The following is a 14,441-nucleotide window of genomic DNA, read 5'->3' as shown; positions in this document are numbered from 1 at the left end:
GCCAAGAAGCAGAACGTGCACACTTAACTGCTGTGCTACTGGGCCGGTCCCCATATTTATTTATTTATTTATTTATTTTGGTGAGGGAGATTGGCCCTGAGCTAACACCTGTGCCAATCTTCCTGTTTTGTATGTGGGACACTGCCGCAGCGTGGCTTGATGAGCAGTGTGCAGATCCGTTCCTGGGATCTGAACCTGCACACCCTGGGCCACCGAAGCAGAGCGCATGAACTTAACCACTATGCCACCAGGCCAGCCCCTGATTTGCTTTTTTGAGAGGATAAGTTAGGGGCCTGCCTGGTGGCATAGTCATTAAGTTCATACACTCTGCTTTGGTGGCCTGGGGTTCACAGTTTCGGATCCTGGGCTCAGACCTACACACTGCTATCAAGCCATGCTGTGGCGGTGTCTTACATACAAAATAGAGGAAGATTGGCACAGATGTTAGTTCAGGGACACTCATCCTCACAAAAACCAAAACAAAACAAAACAAAAGAATACGTTAGTATGAATTCATTTTTATCCCTGTATTAACATCTCTCTTGCTCATTTGCACTTGCATAATCTTTCCTGAGAAAGGGGAAAAGAGATGAGGAAACAGCTAGTAAGCTGTTGTTTCGAAAAGCCCTGGGTGTGTCTGTGGGAGGGTGCTGCTTGCTTGTGTCCGGGTGGAACAAAGATTGAGAACCACAGCGTTTGGAGGTGGAGTAGATACAGAATGGACAGTTCTCCCAAGGTGAGGTCCCTGCATCTTCCTACGTCTGTCACTTGGGCATTCTCCTGGTTATGCTCACTCACCCATCAGTATCTTCGGGAGAACCTACTCTGTGCGGGGCCCGTTGAGGACCGTCAGACGTGAACCCCTCCTGTGAGGTGATGGTCCTCCGGGAGGGCTGACAAGACAGTCCCGCCGCCATGGTGTAACAGAAACGGAAGAGCAGTGAAGAGAGGTGTAAAGAAAGTCAGGTCACAGAGGATTCTGTCCTGACAGACTGAGAAGTCCCGAACTGGCCTCTGGCCTCCTTCAGCATCATTGCAAGCCGCGGGTGGCTGAAAACATCCCAAACCACAGCGCCAGTTAGGCTGTACCACGTAAGCAGGCAGGCCGTTACACCCAGTGTGGTGGATAAATGCCACCCAAACCTTTTCCTTTACTTCATTTGTTTTTTTTTTCACTTCATTTTCTTAAGATTTTTGGTGTAATATTTCTCTAACAGAGATGTGGGTGTTTAACTTCCATGACGTCAGATAAGCAGAGTGGCGAAAAATAGGGCCGTCTCCACCTTCAAGGGATAGGTCATGTTCTTCTCTTCCTCTGTGTGATGTTTCTGGACTTATAAAACGTAATCCCTGAACTTCTTGGGGCGGTTCCAATATCGCTCTGGACCTTTCTTTGCCATTCCGAGGGGTCAGGGCTAAGGTTTGACTCACCTCTGCCCTCTGACAACGTCAGCTACTTTGGTATTTGGGGGGAAAGGCAACTACTTCTCACTAACTCCTTATAAAACCAACCCCAACCCGCACTCTAACTTTTGAAATTGCAGCATAAAGTGATTCAACTGTTCTATCTTGTCTGCCCAGAGAGAGAAGCCAGGATTTACAGCTTCATGTTCTGCAAAGAGAAGCACAAACCGCAGCCAAGAGCCAGCTCGAGACATGAAGCCGAGCTGGTCCAGAAACAGATATCCTGTTGCAAAGAGAGGCCGCGCCACCCTGATGGTGTACCCATCCTTGCACGTATACACGTACCCGTAAGGTGCCCGGGCCGCGCCACATGGGCACTCCCCAGTGTGTTGTAGACTAGAGGCTTCTTGTACCAAGGGCAGTTGTGTGATTGGGAGCTCCGCTCCTTTGTGGTATACTGCATTGTGCGTTCATCATGCACCGTCCTGACACTGTGTGCTTACACTGCGTGCATGCCCTCAAGATGCATACCTCATGAATTAAATTATTTTTTGATAAAGTGAAATTTTATGATGCTGTATCGAAAAGCTTCGTTTATCAGAAGTTGAAGTGTGTGCTCGTGCGACCACAGCACAGATATACCTCATTTTAACCAATACATATTCTCTCTCAAATTATGTGCAAATCAGTTTTAAGAGATCAAACTCTATTTTAAAACATTCTGGGAGCGTGCTATGTTAAGGAAATCCTGTGTCAAAGCTTTGGAGCGATGAGTGGTCCGTCAAGCTGTGGCCTGTCGGGTTTGCTCAGAGTGAGGCGTTCCCACCTAGAGAAGACAGCTCATGTATTACTCGGAGTCTAATGTTGCATATATTATGTTCAACATGGTTATAAAAGTTTTTTAACCCATTGATTAAAATTTTTTCTCTCTAACCAGTTGTTTCCTCTGATTGGTTAACTGCATAATCTTAGGTGAACAGACATTTCATATTTTATATTCCGCACAAGCACCAAGCATGATCTGCTGGCTACACCCTGTGACATCAACATGTCAAAGAAAGGGCACTCAGGGCCGGCCCGGTGGTGTACTGGTTAAGTTCACACGCCCCACTTCAGCGGCCCAAGGTTCACGGGTTCAAACCCCAGGCATAGATCTACACACCACTCATCAAGCCACACTGTGGCGGCGTCCCACATAAAATAGAGGAAGATTGACAACAGATGTTAGCTCAGGGCCAGTCTTCCTCACAAAAAAAAAAAAGAAGGGGCACTCCAGTTCGTGCCAGGCCTCCTGTCTTGACTTTACCCTCTTCCTGTCACACTGGATTGAAAGTTTTCTAGTATGTTTTCATTATCACTTTTAAACTCTCTCAGTCACCACCCGTAGCTGGGGGACATGATGAGAACCACATGGCAACACAAATTTTATTACAGTCCCAGTGTCTGTGGGTTTTTTAATTAATAGACTTTATTTTGAGACCACTTTCAGGTTTACAGAGAAATTGAGGCGATGGTACAGAGTTCCCGTATACTGCCGCCCCCCGCCCCCCACCCCCCGACAGACACACACTGGGCGAGTCTCTTTAAAAGGAATGATATCTGCCCGTGCTGTTTCCATAGGAGTCTGCAGATGGCCTTCTCCTGTTCCCCACCTCACTCACACCTGAAACTATTAGTCAGCCTTTTAAGTATCTAGAAAGCACCCAGCCAAAATCCCACTTTTTGTCCCTAAAAGGCTAACTTTAAAGGAGAAGTTCCAAAACAGTTTCAAACTGCTGAGGGCAAACCTTGTTTGCAAGTTTGTTCAGAAATAACTTATTTTTGCTCCAAATAATTTTGAAGGAAGTTTATAAAAGGCACTCCAGTATGGTGATATTCAGGAGATCAAAAATAATAATGCATGGTCAGATTTTTTTTAGGTGCTTTTTGAGAGCAAAAAGCTCGCTGAGAGATGTGGTTTGGATGCTAAGATACTGAAGGGGCAAAAACGAGAGACTCCTACACAATCCAGGCACAGCCTCCAAGAGGCCATGACTCAGCAGTCTTGAGCCTTGCCCAGCTCAGTCAGTCTTGTAAAGGAGGAGCTATTTGATGTCGTTAGAAAAGAGAGGCAGGGGCCAGCCCCGTGGCCCAGTGGTTAAGTTTGTGTGCTCTGCTTCAGCAGCCTGGGGTTTGCAGGTTCAGATCCTGGGCGCAGAACTATGCACTGCTCATCAAGCCATGCTGTGGCGGCATCCCACATACAAAATAGAGGAAGATTGCCACAGATGTTAGCTCAGGGCGAATCTTCCTCAAGCAAGAAGAGGAAGATTAGTAACACATATTAGCTTAGGGCCAATCTTCCTCCCCAAAAAAGGAAAAAAAGAGAGCAAGTTTTCCTGCTCGGATTAGGAAGAAGGCCCCACGAGGAATTCCATGCTGCAGCATCTAGAAGCCAATGTGCCTGTCATTTCTCGTTCTGCTTTTGGAAGGAGGCTGAGCAGTGACTCTGGCTAGAAACTTAAAAATGACAAACTGCGGTGATTAATTCTGACTGTATGAACATGATAAATCTCATGCTGCAGGAGAAACAACCCGAAGCATCTTGATCACTAGGAGTGAACCGTGAGAGTGGAATCAGGGAAAAGTCGAAAAATAGCATTTTATTTTATTTGTTCATTTATTTTGAGGAATATTAGCGCTGAGCTAACATCTGCCACCAATCCTCCTCTTTTTGCTGAGGAAGACTGGCCCTGAGCTAACATCTGTGCCTATCTTCCTCTGTTTTATATGTGGGATCCTGCCACAGCATGGCTTGACAAGCAGTGCCACATCCGCACCCAGGATCCAAACCAGTGAATCCCGGGCCATCAAAGCAGAGCGCGTGAACTTGACCACTGCACCATGGGGCCAGCCTGAAAAATAGCGTTTTAATGGGTCAGAGGACAAGGTCAACTTCATATTCAGCAGTTGTCAACAACAGTCAAGGATATAGGGAAAAAGTAATGAATGTACTTTATACTTTGTTTTCTTTATAATCTAAATGCGTAGTCACTGATAAAAGTAACTTTTTGAGATTCAAATGGATTTGAGGGGCCAGGCCCGTGGTGTACTGGTTGGGTTTGCATGCTCTGCTTCCGTGGCCCAGGGTTCTCAGGTTCAGATCCCAGGTGCAGACCTACACACCGCTCATCAAGCCATGCTATGATGGCATCCCACATACAAAACAGAGGAAGATTGGCACAGATGTTAGCTCAGGGCCAATCTTCCTCAAGCAAAAACAGGAAGGTTGGCAACAGATGTTTGCTCAGGGCCAATCTTCCTTACCAAAAAAAAAAAAAAAAAGGATTTGGGACGAGCACATTTTCTTTAGAAGCCTTATTTTTCAGACTACGTGGTCATAAGTGAGGTCCTATTACCATCTGGTGGCAGCAGACCCCTTTCTGTTTTTGGAGAGGTGACAATACCTCTTGAAAGTGGTAGAAACAAGTCTAAACAGATAAGGCAATGGTAGTAAGCATTACTCTGAAGAAGTTTCTGATGGGACGTTACGTATGGGAACTCCGCACTGTAGATGCAGAGCCTCCTTGAAAGCAAAAATCCTGGGTGTTTTTTCCATTTGTCATTAAAAGAGTGCAAGAATTTTGGAGGTCTCGGGACCTGGCCACTCGGAAACTACCACCAGTTTAGCCATGTTGTCACCAAATCTGATCACAGCTATTGGCAAGAATGCCACCGGAAGGCCTGCTTTCATGGACTGGAACTGCTAACTTCTGGCTTTCAGGCTCTTCTCAGACCAGTTCCGGTTTAATTACCTAGACTAGCAGAGATGTTTCCAGAGCACAGAGACCCGGCACCTTCTGCACAGGATGCCCTTGAAGCTACAAAGCCCACTCTATCCTTTAGACTGCAGGACCTCCCGTACGGCCTGGCTAGTTCAGTTGAACTACAGTCCACCAGGGACCTTGCTGTCCGTTTCTTAGTGGAACGTTCCTGGGGAGGACAGGCTCGTCTCTGCTCCTGCTCGCCGAGGTCCAGCAGCTTTAGCCCCTTTTCCTCACCTCGACGCTGCCTGAGCACTAAAAAGCAGCTCGGAAATTGTTTTCCCCTTTAAGTGGGTCCCACCTTGACTCCGTGCAGCTGAGTTGTGCGGTCTGTGAGAAACAGGCTGAAATTGTGAGATTGGGTTCAGAAAGGTGGGGTTTTTTGTTGTTTTTTTTAAAGATTTTATTTTTCCTTCTTCTCCCAAAGCCCCCCGGTACATAGTTGCATATTTTTAGTTGTGGGTCCTTCTAGTTGTGGCATGTGGGACGCCGCCTCAGTGTGGCCTGATGAGCAGTGTCATGTCCACGCCCAGGATCCGAACCGGTGAAACCCCGGGCCGCCTAAGTGGAGGGCGCAAACCCAACCACTCAGCCCCCGGCCGGCCCCTAGAAAGGCATTTTAATTAGTATGTTTACAGACAAAGCTCTAGTGACAAAGTAGACGCCACATGTCCAGAGCAAGGCTTGCTTAATAAGGGTCAAAAGAAAGGACGATTCCTAAGAATATAGGAAGAAACATTACTTCTTGACAATTCTGACTCCCCGCTGACACGCGTACCCTAAATCTGGGCTGTTCCCACGAATTCATCCATCAGAAGGAATGCGCTCGGCAGTGACTGACGGGGGTCTGTGGAGAAGGCAGTGATGTGGCGGCCCCATTCCTCCCTTGTGCTGAAAGGCCAGCTGGAGAACAGGACTACAACACCACCGCAGACCTGTCAGTCAGGCATTCCGCTAGCTTTAGAACGCTCTAGAGCATTAGAGAAAGCCACCAACTTAAATTTAAAATGCCTGTGAAGCCTGGGTGGGGTACAATTGCCTGATGGCTCTGGCCCTTGACTCCCGGACCTTAGAAGTCAAGTGACTGTCCAGTGAAATGACTTCCAAGGTCCCTTCATTTTTACAAAATTACATTTACCTGGACACGTTCACGGCTGCTGATCATACACGCAGTAATGTGCCTGGAACAGCGTCCCTCTCCAGCCGAGGCCAGCGAGGTCTCCTCTCGCTCGGTCTCTGGGGAAACAAAGACTCTGATTGCTCAAAGCACAGCCCCTCCCGTCTTCCCCCCAACCAAGTTTGGTACAGGCATCTGTCCCCCAGCCCCTGACCCGCTCTTCCTAGACGGTTGGATTCAGTGACCAGAAGTGTCTTCCGCAGCCCCCTTCTCAGCCCAGCTCGAGTGCCGGTCTCTCCCCTTGCTCCCTCTTGGCTCCACTTCTTCCTCCGTTCAGCCCAGACTCCGGGGTGCATGACGTCAACCACTTCCCTGCCAGCACCCCGGAGTCCTCACCCTCTGTCCTTCTGCCACATCCACCTGGTAGTTCCCCAACTTTGGATGCATCCAGCCATCCCAACCATCTGTCTTCTCGCCTCCTACACCGAGGCTGCCAGGATGGCTACAGGAAAACATGCCATCGAGGGGGCCGGGGCCACCGCTCATGTATCTCCTCCAGTCTGGGAAATGTATCCTCTGCTTCTGAAACTGACTTCCCTCACCTCCCCCGCTCCATGCTACTTCACACCTTCTCCGTTTCCTCAGGTCCCCTGCTCCCTCCCTGCCTCATCTTCCTCCCAGCAAACGACCTTGCCAGGAGGTCGAGGTTGACAAGGAGGCGCTGGTCGGGTGGGAGTAGGGAGGAAAGTACAGATGACTTCTGGACTCTCTTTAGTGGGTGTGCTTATGTACTAGTATTTGCAAAGTGATTCCGAAACTATTTGAGATGTCTTATGTGATCGGGCAAATGATTAAATGCGTTGATGTCAGGAGCCAGGGTTCTCACTCTTGAAGAAGAAACATACAAATATTTGATGGAGGGAAACAAGAAAAAACCTTGTGGAAATGGATTGGAATTGGAGATATCAGTGTAAACTCATGATTTCTGAAATATGTGTGTGTATATTCATATGTGTATATAAAAATTTGCATATATATTCAACTCTAGCCACTAAAAAGGCCTAAAATCAAATATACCCCATTAGCAATAAGCATATTTTACACCCAGATCTTGCTCTCTAACACCATTCCCCATCAAAAAGAATCAGGGTTCATTACAGAAATGGCTGGTTTCAGGACTGGGGCAATGTAGACACGAGATGAGGAGCCTGGAACATTTTGCTATGCCAAAAAGTAAGAAAGTACTTAAAAAAAATGTGGGTGGCATTTCACAGGACGAAGAGCCAGCTTGAAGGGCTGCCACCAGCCAAATCTGGGATATTAGGCAGCAAGATGATTAAGAACATTAATAAATGATAACCCATTGAAAAAACTAGGAATGAATGAGTTCATTTTGATGAGAGAGAGAGAGAGGAGGGCTCCTGCCGAAGCAGAATGAATGCTGAATCAGCTGGCGAATGAGGAGGGCGCGCCGGAGTTGAAATTATTATTTTGCAACCATTATAGTAAAATGGCCCAAGCAAGAATCATCAACGGAGGCTGGATTTAGGAGGAACTATGATGAGGAGTAGGTTTTGAAGAATCTCCATTCAGATTATTAGTTGAAAGGGAAAATAGGAACTGTATAATGGGGAAATTGGACAACACCTTGACTGAGTGCCCACTCAGGGCAGATGGACATCAGAGGTGCCTTCTGATACGACGCCTGAGGACGCACCACTTACATGGTATTCTGGTCGGAAATGCATACCCTGAATCTAATCCTGAAGAAACATCAGACAAAGCCCAAATAAGGAACATTCTATTGAAAAGAAGAATCTAGACTCCGGCATCAGAGTGGGTTCAAATGTTGGCTCGACTAGTTTTATGACCTTAGGCAAGTTACCTTCCCAAAGACTCAGTTTCCTCGTCTGTAAAATGGGAACACTAGCAGGACCCGCCTTTCAGGGGTGTTGGGAGGACTGGATGAGAGAATGCACAGAACACCCCTAGTCAAGGGGCCTACACGCAGAAAACACTTCAGCAGTGGTCAGCGGGCATGACTCTTGTCGGCCCCAACATCCTTTCATTTGTTCGTAGAGAAAAAAGTGCCCAGCTTCAGATTTAAGGCTAATCTCTCCATCTGTGCTTCAACTCCATCTCCCCACTTTTTCTCCAACTTTCCACATTGTTTCATTCCTTCTTCAGTGGTTCTCCTCTACCAGCAACTTCTCTGTCACCTAAAATCATGCCAAGTCTCTCCCATCTTTAATGAAAACACAAAACCTTCGACCATGTCCTTGCGAACCTTCCATTCCTTACTGTCTCCACTCGCCCCTTCTAAATGTTCTCCCCTCCCTTAATCATAGCCACCAGTTGGGCCAGTCCAGTGGCATAGTGGTTAAGTTCACGTGCTCCACTTCTGCGGCCCAGCATTCGCAGGTTCAGATCCCAGGTGTGGACCTACACACTTCTCAAGTCACGCTGTGGTGGCATCCCACATACAAAAAACAGAGAAAGATTGGCACAGATGTTAACTCAGGGACGGTTTTCCTCAAGCAGAAAGAGGAAGATTGGAAACAGATGTTACCTCAGGACCAATCTTCCTCACCAAAAAAATAATAATAATAGCCACCATTTAGTGTAGCCCCACTGTGTGTCAAGAGCTTTACCTTACATGGGAGATCGCTATTATGCCCCTATTTCACAGATGAGAAAACGTGGGCTCTGAGAGGATTTGAACGTCGATCTGCCTCAGTCTAGAACATTCCAACTTGGCAGCCATAAACCACAAGTGGCCATGGAGCACTTTAAATGGAGCTGGGCCAAATTGACATGTGCTGTAGGTGGAGATACAGGCTAGATTTCAGACTTGGTACAAAAAAAGACTGCAAAAGATCTCATTAATGTTTTCACATTGGGACCGGCCCGGTGGCCCAGTAGTTAAGTTTGTATGCTCCACTTTGGCGGCCCAGGGTTTCACCAGTTCAGATCCTGGGTGTGGACCTAACACCACTCATCAAGCCGTGCTGAGGCGGCGTCCCACATAACAGAACTAGAAGGACCTACAACTAGAATATACAACTACGTACTGGGGGGCTTCAGGGAGAAGAAGGAAAAAAAAAGATTGATAGCAGAGGTTAGCTCAGGGCCAATCTTTAAGGGAAAAAATATATATATATTTTTTTTACATTGATTACATGTTGAAATATTTTGGATATTTTCTATGAAATAAAATATATTATTAAAGTTAATTTTGCCTTTTTCTTTTTACCTTTTAATGTAGCTACTAAAAATATTGAAATTATATACGTGGCTGGCATTGTATTTCTACTGAACAACACTGTTCTAGAATATTCATCTCACAATGCAATATGGGCTCTTGTTTTCTGAGACACCACTTATCTTAGCTCCCTGAATGTGCCCCCGGGCTCTGCGGCTTTTCCCTGTGCACACCCTACCTGGATGAGCTGTGCCGACCCTTGGCATCTGTACGCCATGACGCTGGGTCAGGCCTCTGCTACATCCAGACCATCCATCCAACTGTCTCCCCTCCATCTCCACTTAGTTCCCTTCTGTACCTCAAAGGCCACATGCCCAAACGGAATTATTCTGTTATCTTTTCCTTAAACCAGAGCCTCTCTCTGTGGTCTCTCTCTCCCTTTTTTTTTTTTTTTTTTTCCTTTTTCTCCCCAAAGCCCCCCGGTACATAGTTGTATATTCTTAGTTGTGGGTCCTTCTAGTTGTGACATGTGGAATGCCACCTCAGCATGGTTTGATGAGCAGTGCCATGTCCACGCCCAGGATTTGAACCAACGAAACACTGGGCCGGCTGCAGCGGAGCGCGCGAACTGAACCACTCGGCCACAGGGCCAGCCCCTCTGTGGTCTCTGTCTTGGTAAACAGTACCACCATCATCACTACCATGCTTATAACCCCAGCGTCACTCGAGTTCCCCAGCCCTGCACCTGCACATCCAGGCAGAGGCCACATCCTATTGACTCTACCTCCTAAGTAAATCCGTAAACTCTCCGCCCCCTTGATTCAGGTTGTCATTGTTCTCCTGAACTGTTAGATCTGGTCTCCCAGCCTTCAGTCTTGAGGATCCTGACCTTCTTTGATAGAGCAGCCAAGAAGAGCCCATTAGGAGGCAAGTCTGATCACGTTGGTCCCCTTGCAGGGTGCCCTTGCCTCTCTTCTGCAGGACAGTCCATCTCTGGTATGGCCCTGCTGCCCCCTCAGCCTCCAACTCCGAATTCCCGCTGTTCCCTGTGAATCCGGAACACAACTGCCTCTCCCCGCTCCCTCCACGCCTCGCCCCCGTTACTCTGCAAACACCTGTCATCGTTCAAGACTCAGCTCTGTTAGAAGTCAATTATGTCTCAGTTGAAAAAAAGACAGCTCCAGTGGTAGCCTGCTGTGCGGACTGGTCTTGATGCTGTTTCCAGGCAGAACTCACCCATCCGTCCTTTGCCTCCTACACATTTCTACGTCAGCACCTGAAACACTGTGTGCACCAACTGGTTTCCAAGAGACTCAATCAGAGGGCAGATATTTCTTGACATAAACAAGACGCCCAGATGAAGGGCAGCTCCAGGACTGGCTAATTTGTTCAGCAGTTCATTGGCAGCATCCAAGATCCCGGCCTCAGCGCCTTCCGGCTCTGCACTTTCGGTGCCAACTTGGCTCAACTTTGTTGGCTGCACGGCTGTCGCGGATCCAGGCAAACCACCAGATCTGACGACACCCAGTGAAAGAGAACATCTGTCTTGCATGTCTTTCTTTTTTTTTTTATAACCTTTTTATTCTGGTTTTGAATAGTATATTTTAAATATTCTGAATAATTTTAGATTTACAGAAAAGTTGCAAAGAGGGAGTTCCCATATACCCCTCACTCAGTTTCAGTTTCCCCTGTAAGGTTACCATCTTACATGACTGTGGCACATTTGTTAAAACTAAGCAAACCTTGGTACATTGCTATGACTTCACCTCCAGGCTTTATTTGGATTTCACCAGTTTTCCTTTAGTGTCCTTTTTCTCTCCCAGGATCCAAGTCAGAACATGAATTTCACTGTCATATCTCCTTAGTCTCATCTGGTCTGTGACCCTTTCTCAGCCTTTCCTTATTTTTCATGACTTCGACAGTTTTAAGGAGTACCGATTAGGGAGTTTGTAGACTGTTCCTCAGATTGGGTTTGTCAGATGTTTTTCTCGTGATTTGACTGGGGTGATGCGTGTTTGGAAAGAATACGACAGGGGTGAAGTGCCCTTCTCATCACCTTATATCAGGGCCACTTGCAGTCCACATGACATCACCAATGATAAAAAAATTTTTTACCTTTTATTACGGTAAAAACAATATAGGCTTATCATAGAAAATCAGAGAACCAGTTAAGCAAAAATAAGGAAATAAAAACAATATTCCCATCACCCAGAGATGATCATAGCTAACATTTTAATTTTTAATCTTTCCAGATCTTTTTCTCTTTAAAAAAAATGTATTTTGGGCCAGCCCAGTGGCGCAGCAGTTAAGTGCACACGTTCCACTTCTTGGTGTCCCGGGCTTCACCAGTTCCTCAAAAAAAAAAAACGTTTTTTTTGCCAAAATGAGATCATACTGTAAATGCTATTTTATAACCCACTTTAATGAACGGTCTTCATCTTTCATGTTTGTTTTCATTTTTGACTTATGTAAATAGACTATCTATTCAAAACATAATATTAAATTTTAAAAAGAAAGTATAATTCAATCAATCTTCCCAATATGAAAAAAAATCTGGGGGCCGGCCCAGTGGCGCAGCGGTTAAGTGCACACGTTCCACTTCAGCGGTCCCGGGGTTCGCCAGTTCAGATCCTGGGTGCAGACATGGCTCCGCTTGGCACGCCATGCTGTGGTAGGCGTCCCACATACAAAGTAGAGGAAGATGGGCACGGATGTTAGCTCAGGGCCAGTCTTCCTCAGCAAAAAGAGCAGAATTGGCAGCAGATGTTAGCTCAGGGCTAATCTTCCTAAAAAAAAAAAAATCTGTATATTCAAAGATCACACATTGTCTCAGAAAAATTAATGACAAAAAAAAACTACACTAAGACATGCCTTAGTAAAGTTATTTAAATTCAAGGTGAAATTAAGGCTTCCAGGCAAAAAGATAAAAAATTTTAATATGCATACATTGAAGGAATATATGTTCTGTGATCCTTTTTCGAAAAATATACTAGAAAAACTTTAGTCAACCAAGAGATGAATGGAGACAACCAGACCAAAAGGACTCATAGAGAATATGAAAGCCATTTTATTTTATTTGAGGCCTGGGGCTTTTTAAAATGTGAAAATTTATTATTATAGAATGGAATGAAAATATTATAAACCTAGAAATGCATAAATTTTATTATAATAGTTGATAAAAAAGGAGGAGTCAAGATGAAAAGTAGAGGGACCATGCCAATTTCATAAAAAGAAATGAAAAGCTGATAAATCAAGTAATAGAAGTATAAGTATATTTAAAGATATAAATGCAAACACTATGGAATACAACGCTGTGGATACTATGTGTAGATACTATGGAATACAAGAATACAATTACATGGAACCTGGAAGGTGGGAAGACAATGGAGATGGGGGCAGGAAAGAATTGAATATAAATTTACTTCAATATTGCTCAGAGTAGGGAGTCAATAGATACTGTCTAATAAAGACAGAACAAGGTATAGTATATAAAGTTGTGCTTACAAAAATAACTACTATATCTAAAATAGAAGTCTTCCAAATATACCCATACACTCATGAAGAAAATAGTTCATATAGTAAAAGTTTATTTTTAAGCTATCAACAAAAAGCTATTTCAAAAGTTTTAATCACGTTTTAAAAAGTGTTGAGGCCAGCCCTGTGGTCAAGTGGTTAAGTTCATGCGCTCCACTTCAGCAGCCCAGGGTTTCACCGGTTTGGATCCTTGGTGTGGACATGGCACCACTCATCAAGCCACGCTGGGGCAGCATCCCACCTAGCACAACCAGAAGGACCCACTAGAATATACAACTATGTACTGGAGGGCTTTGGAGAGAAGAAGAAGAAAAAAAGTTATAAAAATGTTTGTAAAGTATAATAGCAGAACTATGACCAAATATATTTGTCATAGCAAGAAAAAGAAATTGGCTAAATTCATCTATTAAAAGAAAATAGATTTTCCGATTGAATCACAAAATAAAACATACCAATTATATGACATAAACAAGAGACACATCTCAAACAGTAACTAAGAAAGGTTGAAAATGAAAGAAAGGGCACAGGAGCACTAGGAAAATGCAAAAGGGAACCACAGTCTAAGTATTAGATAAGACAGAATTCAAAGTCAAAACTGTAGGGGAGGAAGACAATTCCTTTACCCACTCTAGGTCCTTCTGGCTGACCTAAGAATTAAAGTGACACGAGACAGAATAACAAGAGAAAGTCAAACAAAGCTTCATAACACGTATACATGGAAGAAACCCAGGAAACTGGGTAACACGGCCACATGGCCAAAGCTCTTAGTTTACATATCTTCAGCTAAAGACAAGGAGGATGTTGGGGGTAGTGATTTGGGATTTTAGAGAAGAGGAAGACAATTTACATGGAGATGGAAATGCAGATGTTTCTTAAACAAGTTTTTCTGGCTAAAAAATGGGTTTGTTGGTGCCTTTTTATTACACCTATTTTACATTATACTATAGCTATGTTATGGTATTAGCTCCATCCTGGAACAGGCCTCCTTTCTTTCTTTCTTTCTTTCTTTTTTTTTTTTTTTGTAAGAAAGATTGGCCCTGTTCTAACATCTGATGTCAATCTTCCTCTATTTTGTATATAGGACACTGCCACAGCATGGCTTGATGAGCAGTGTATAGGTCTGCACCCAGGATCCAAACCCACAAACCCTGGGCTGCCCAAAGTGCACAAAGTTAACCACTATGCCACTGGGCTGGCCCGTGGAACAGGCCTTCTATGTTAAATTCTTTTAGGCAGTTTGAGGGAAGGTCAAATGTTCTTCTGAGTCTTCTGAGACATTATTGTCTTTAGCTTGAAATAATTTGCATACCAGAGTGGTACCCCTTGGGGCAGCCTGACCTGAACCCCATCAGATCCCTCCTCTGAAACTTCTCTGGAAGTT

The 14,441-nt window shown here is 45.1% G+C and overlaps 1 protein-coding gene across 5 annotated transcripts in view; it reads left to right on the top strand.

The window, feature by feature from the left end:
- The window catches only part of AGBL2 (AGBL carboxypeptidase 2), a 44,352-nt gene extending 42,015 nt beyond the window's left edge, over positions 1-2,337 (top strand). For all 5 annotated transcript variants that reach the window (XM_046643234.1, XM_046643236.1, XM_046643231.1 and 2 more), the window contains one exon: positions 1,582-2,337. In XM_046643234.1, the coding sequence (XP_046499190.1) occupies positions 1,582-1,755 (174 nt within the window). In that variant the 3' untranslated portion in view covers positions 1,756-2,337. The remainder of the gene's footprint in view (positions 1-1,581) is intronic.
- Positions 2,338-14,441: the final 12,104 nt, after the last annotated feature.

This window comes from Equus quagga, chromosome 17 (assembly GCF_021613505.1).
Source record: "Equus quagga isolate Etosha38 chromosome 17, UCLA_HA_Equagga_1.0, whole genome shotgun sequence".
Lineage (NCBI taxonomy): Eukaryota > Metazoa > Chordata > Mammalia > Perissodactyla > Equidae > Equus > Equus quagga.
The sequence above is the reverse complement of the archived record's forward strand: the minus strand, read 5'-3'. Positions and strand labels throughout refer to the sequence as shown.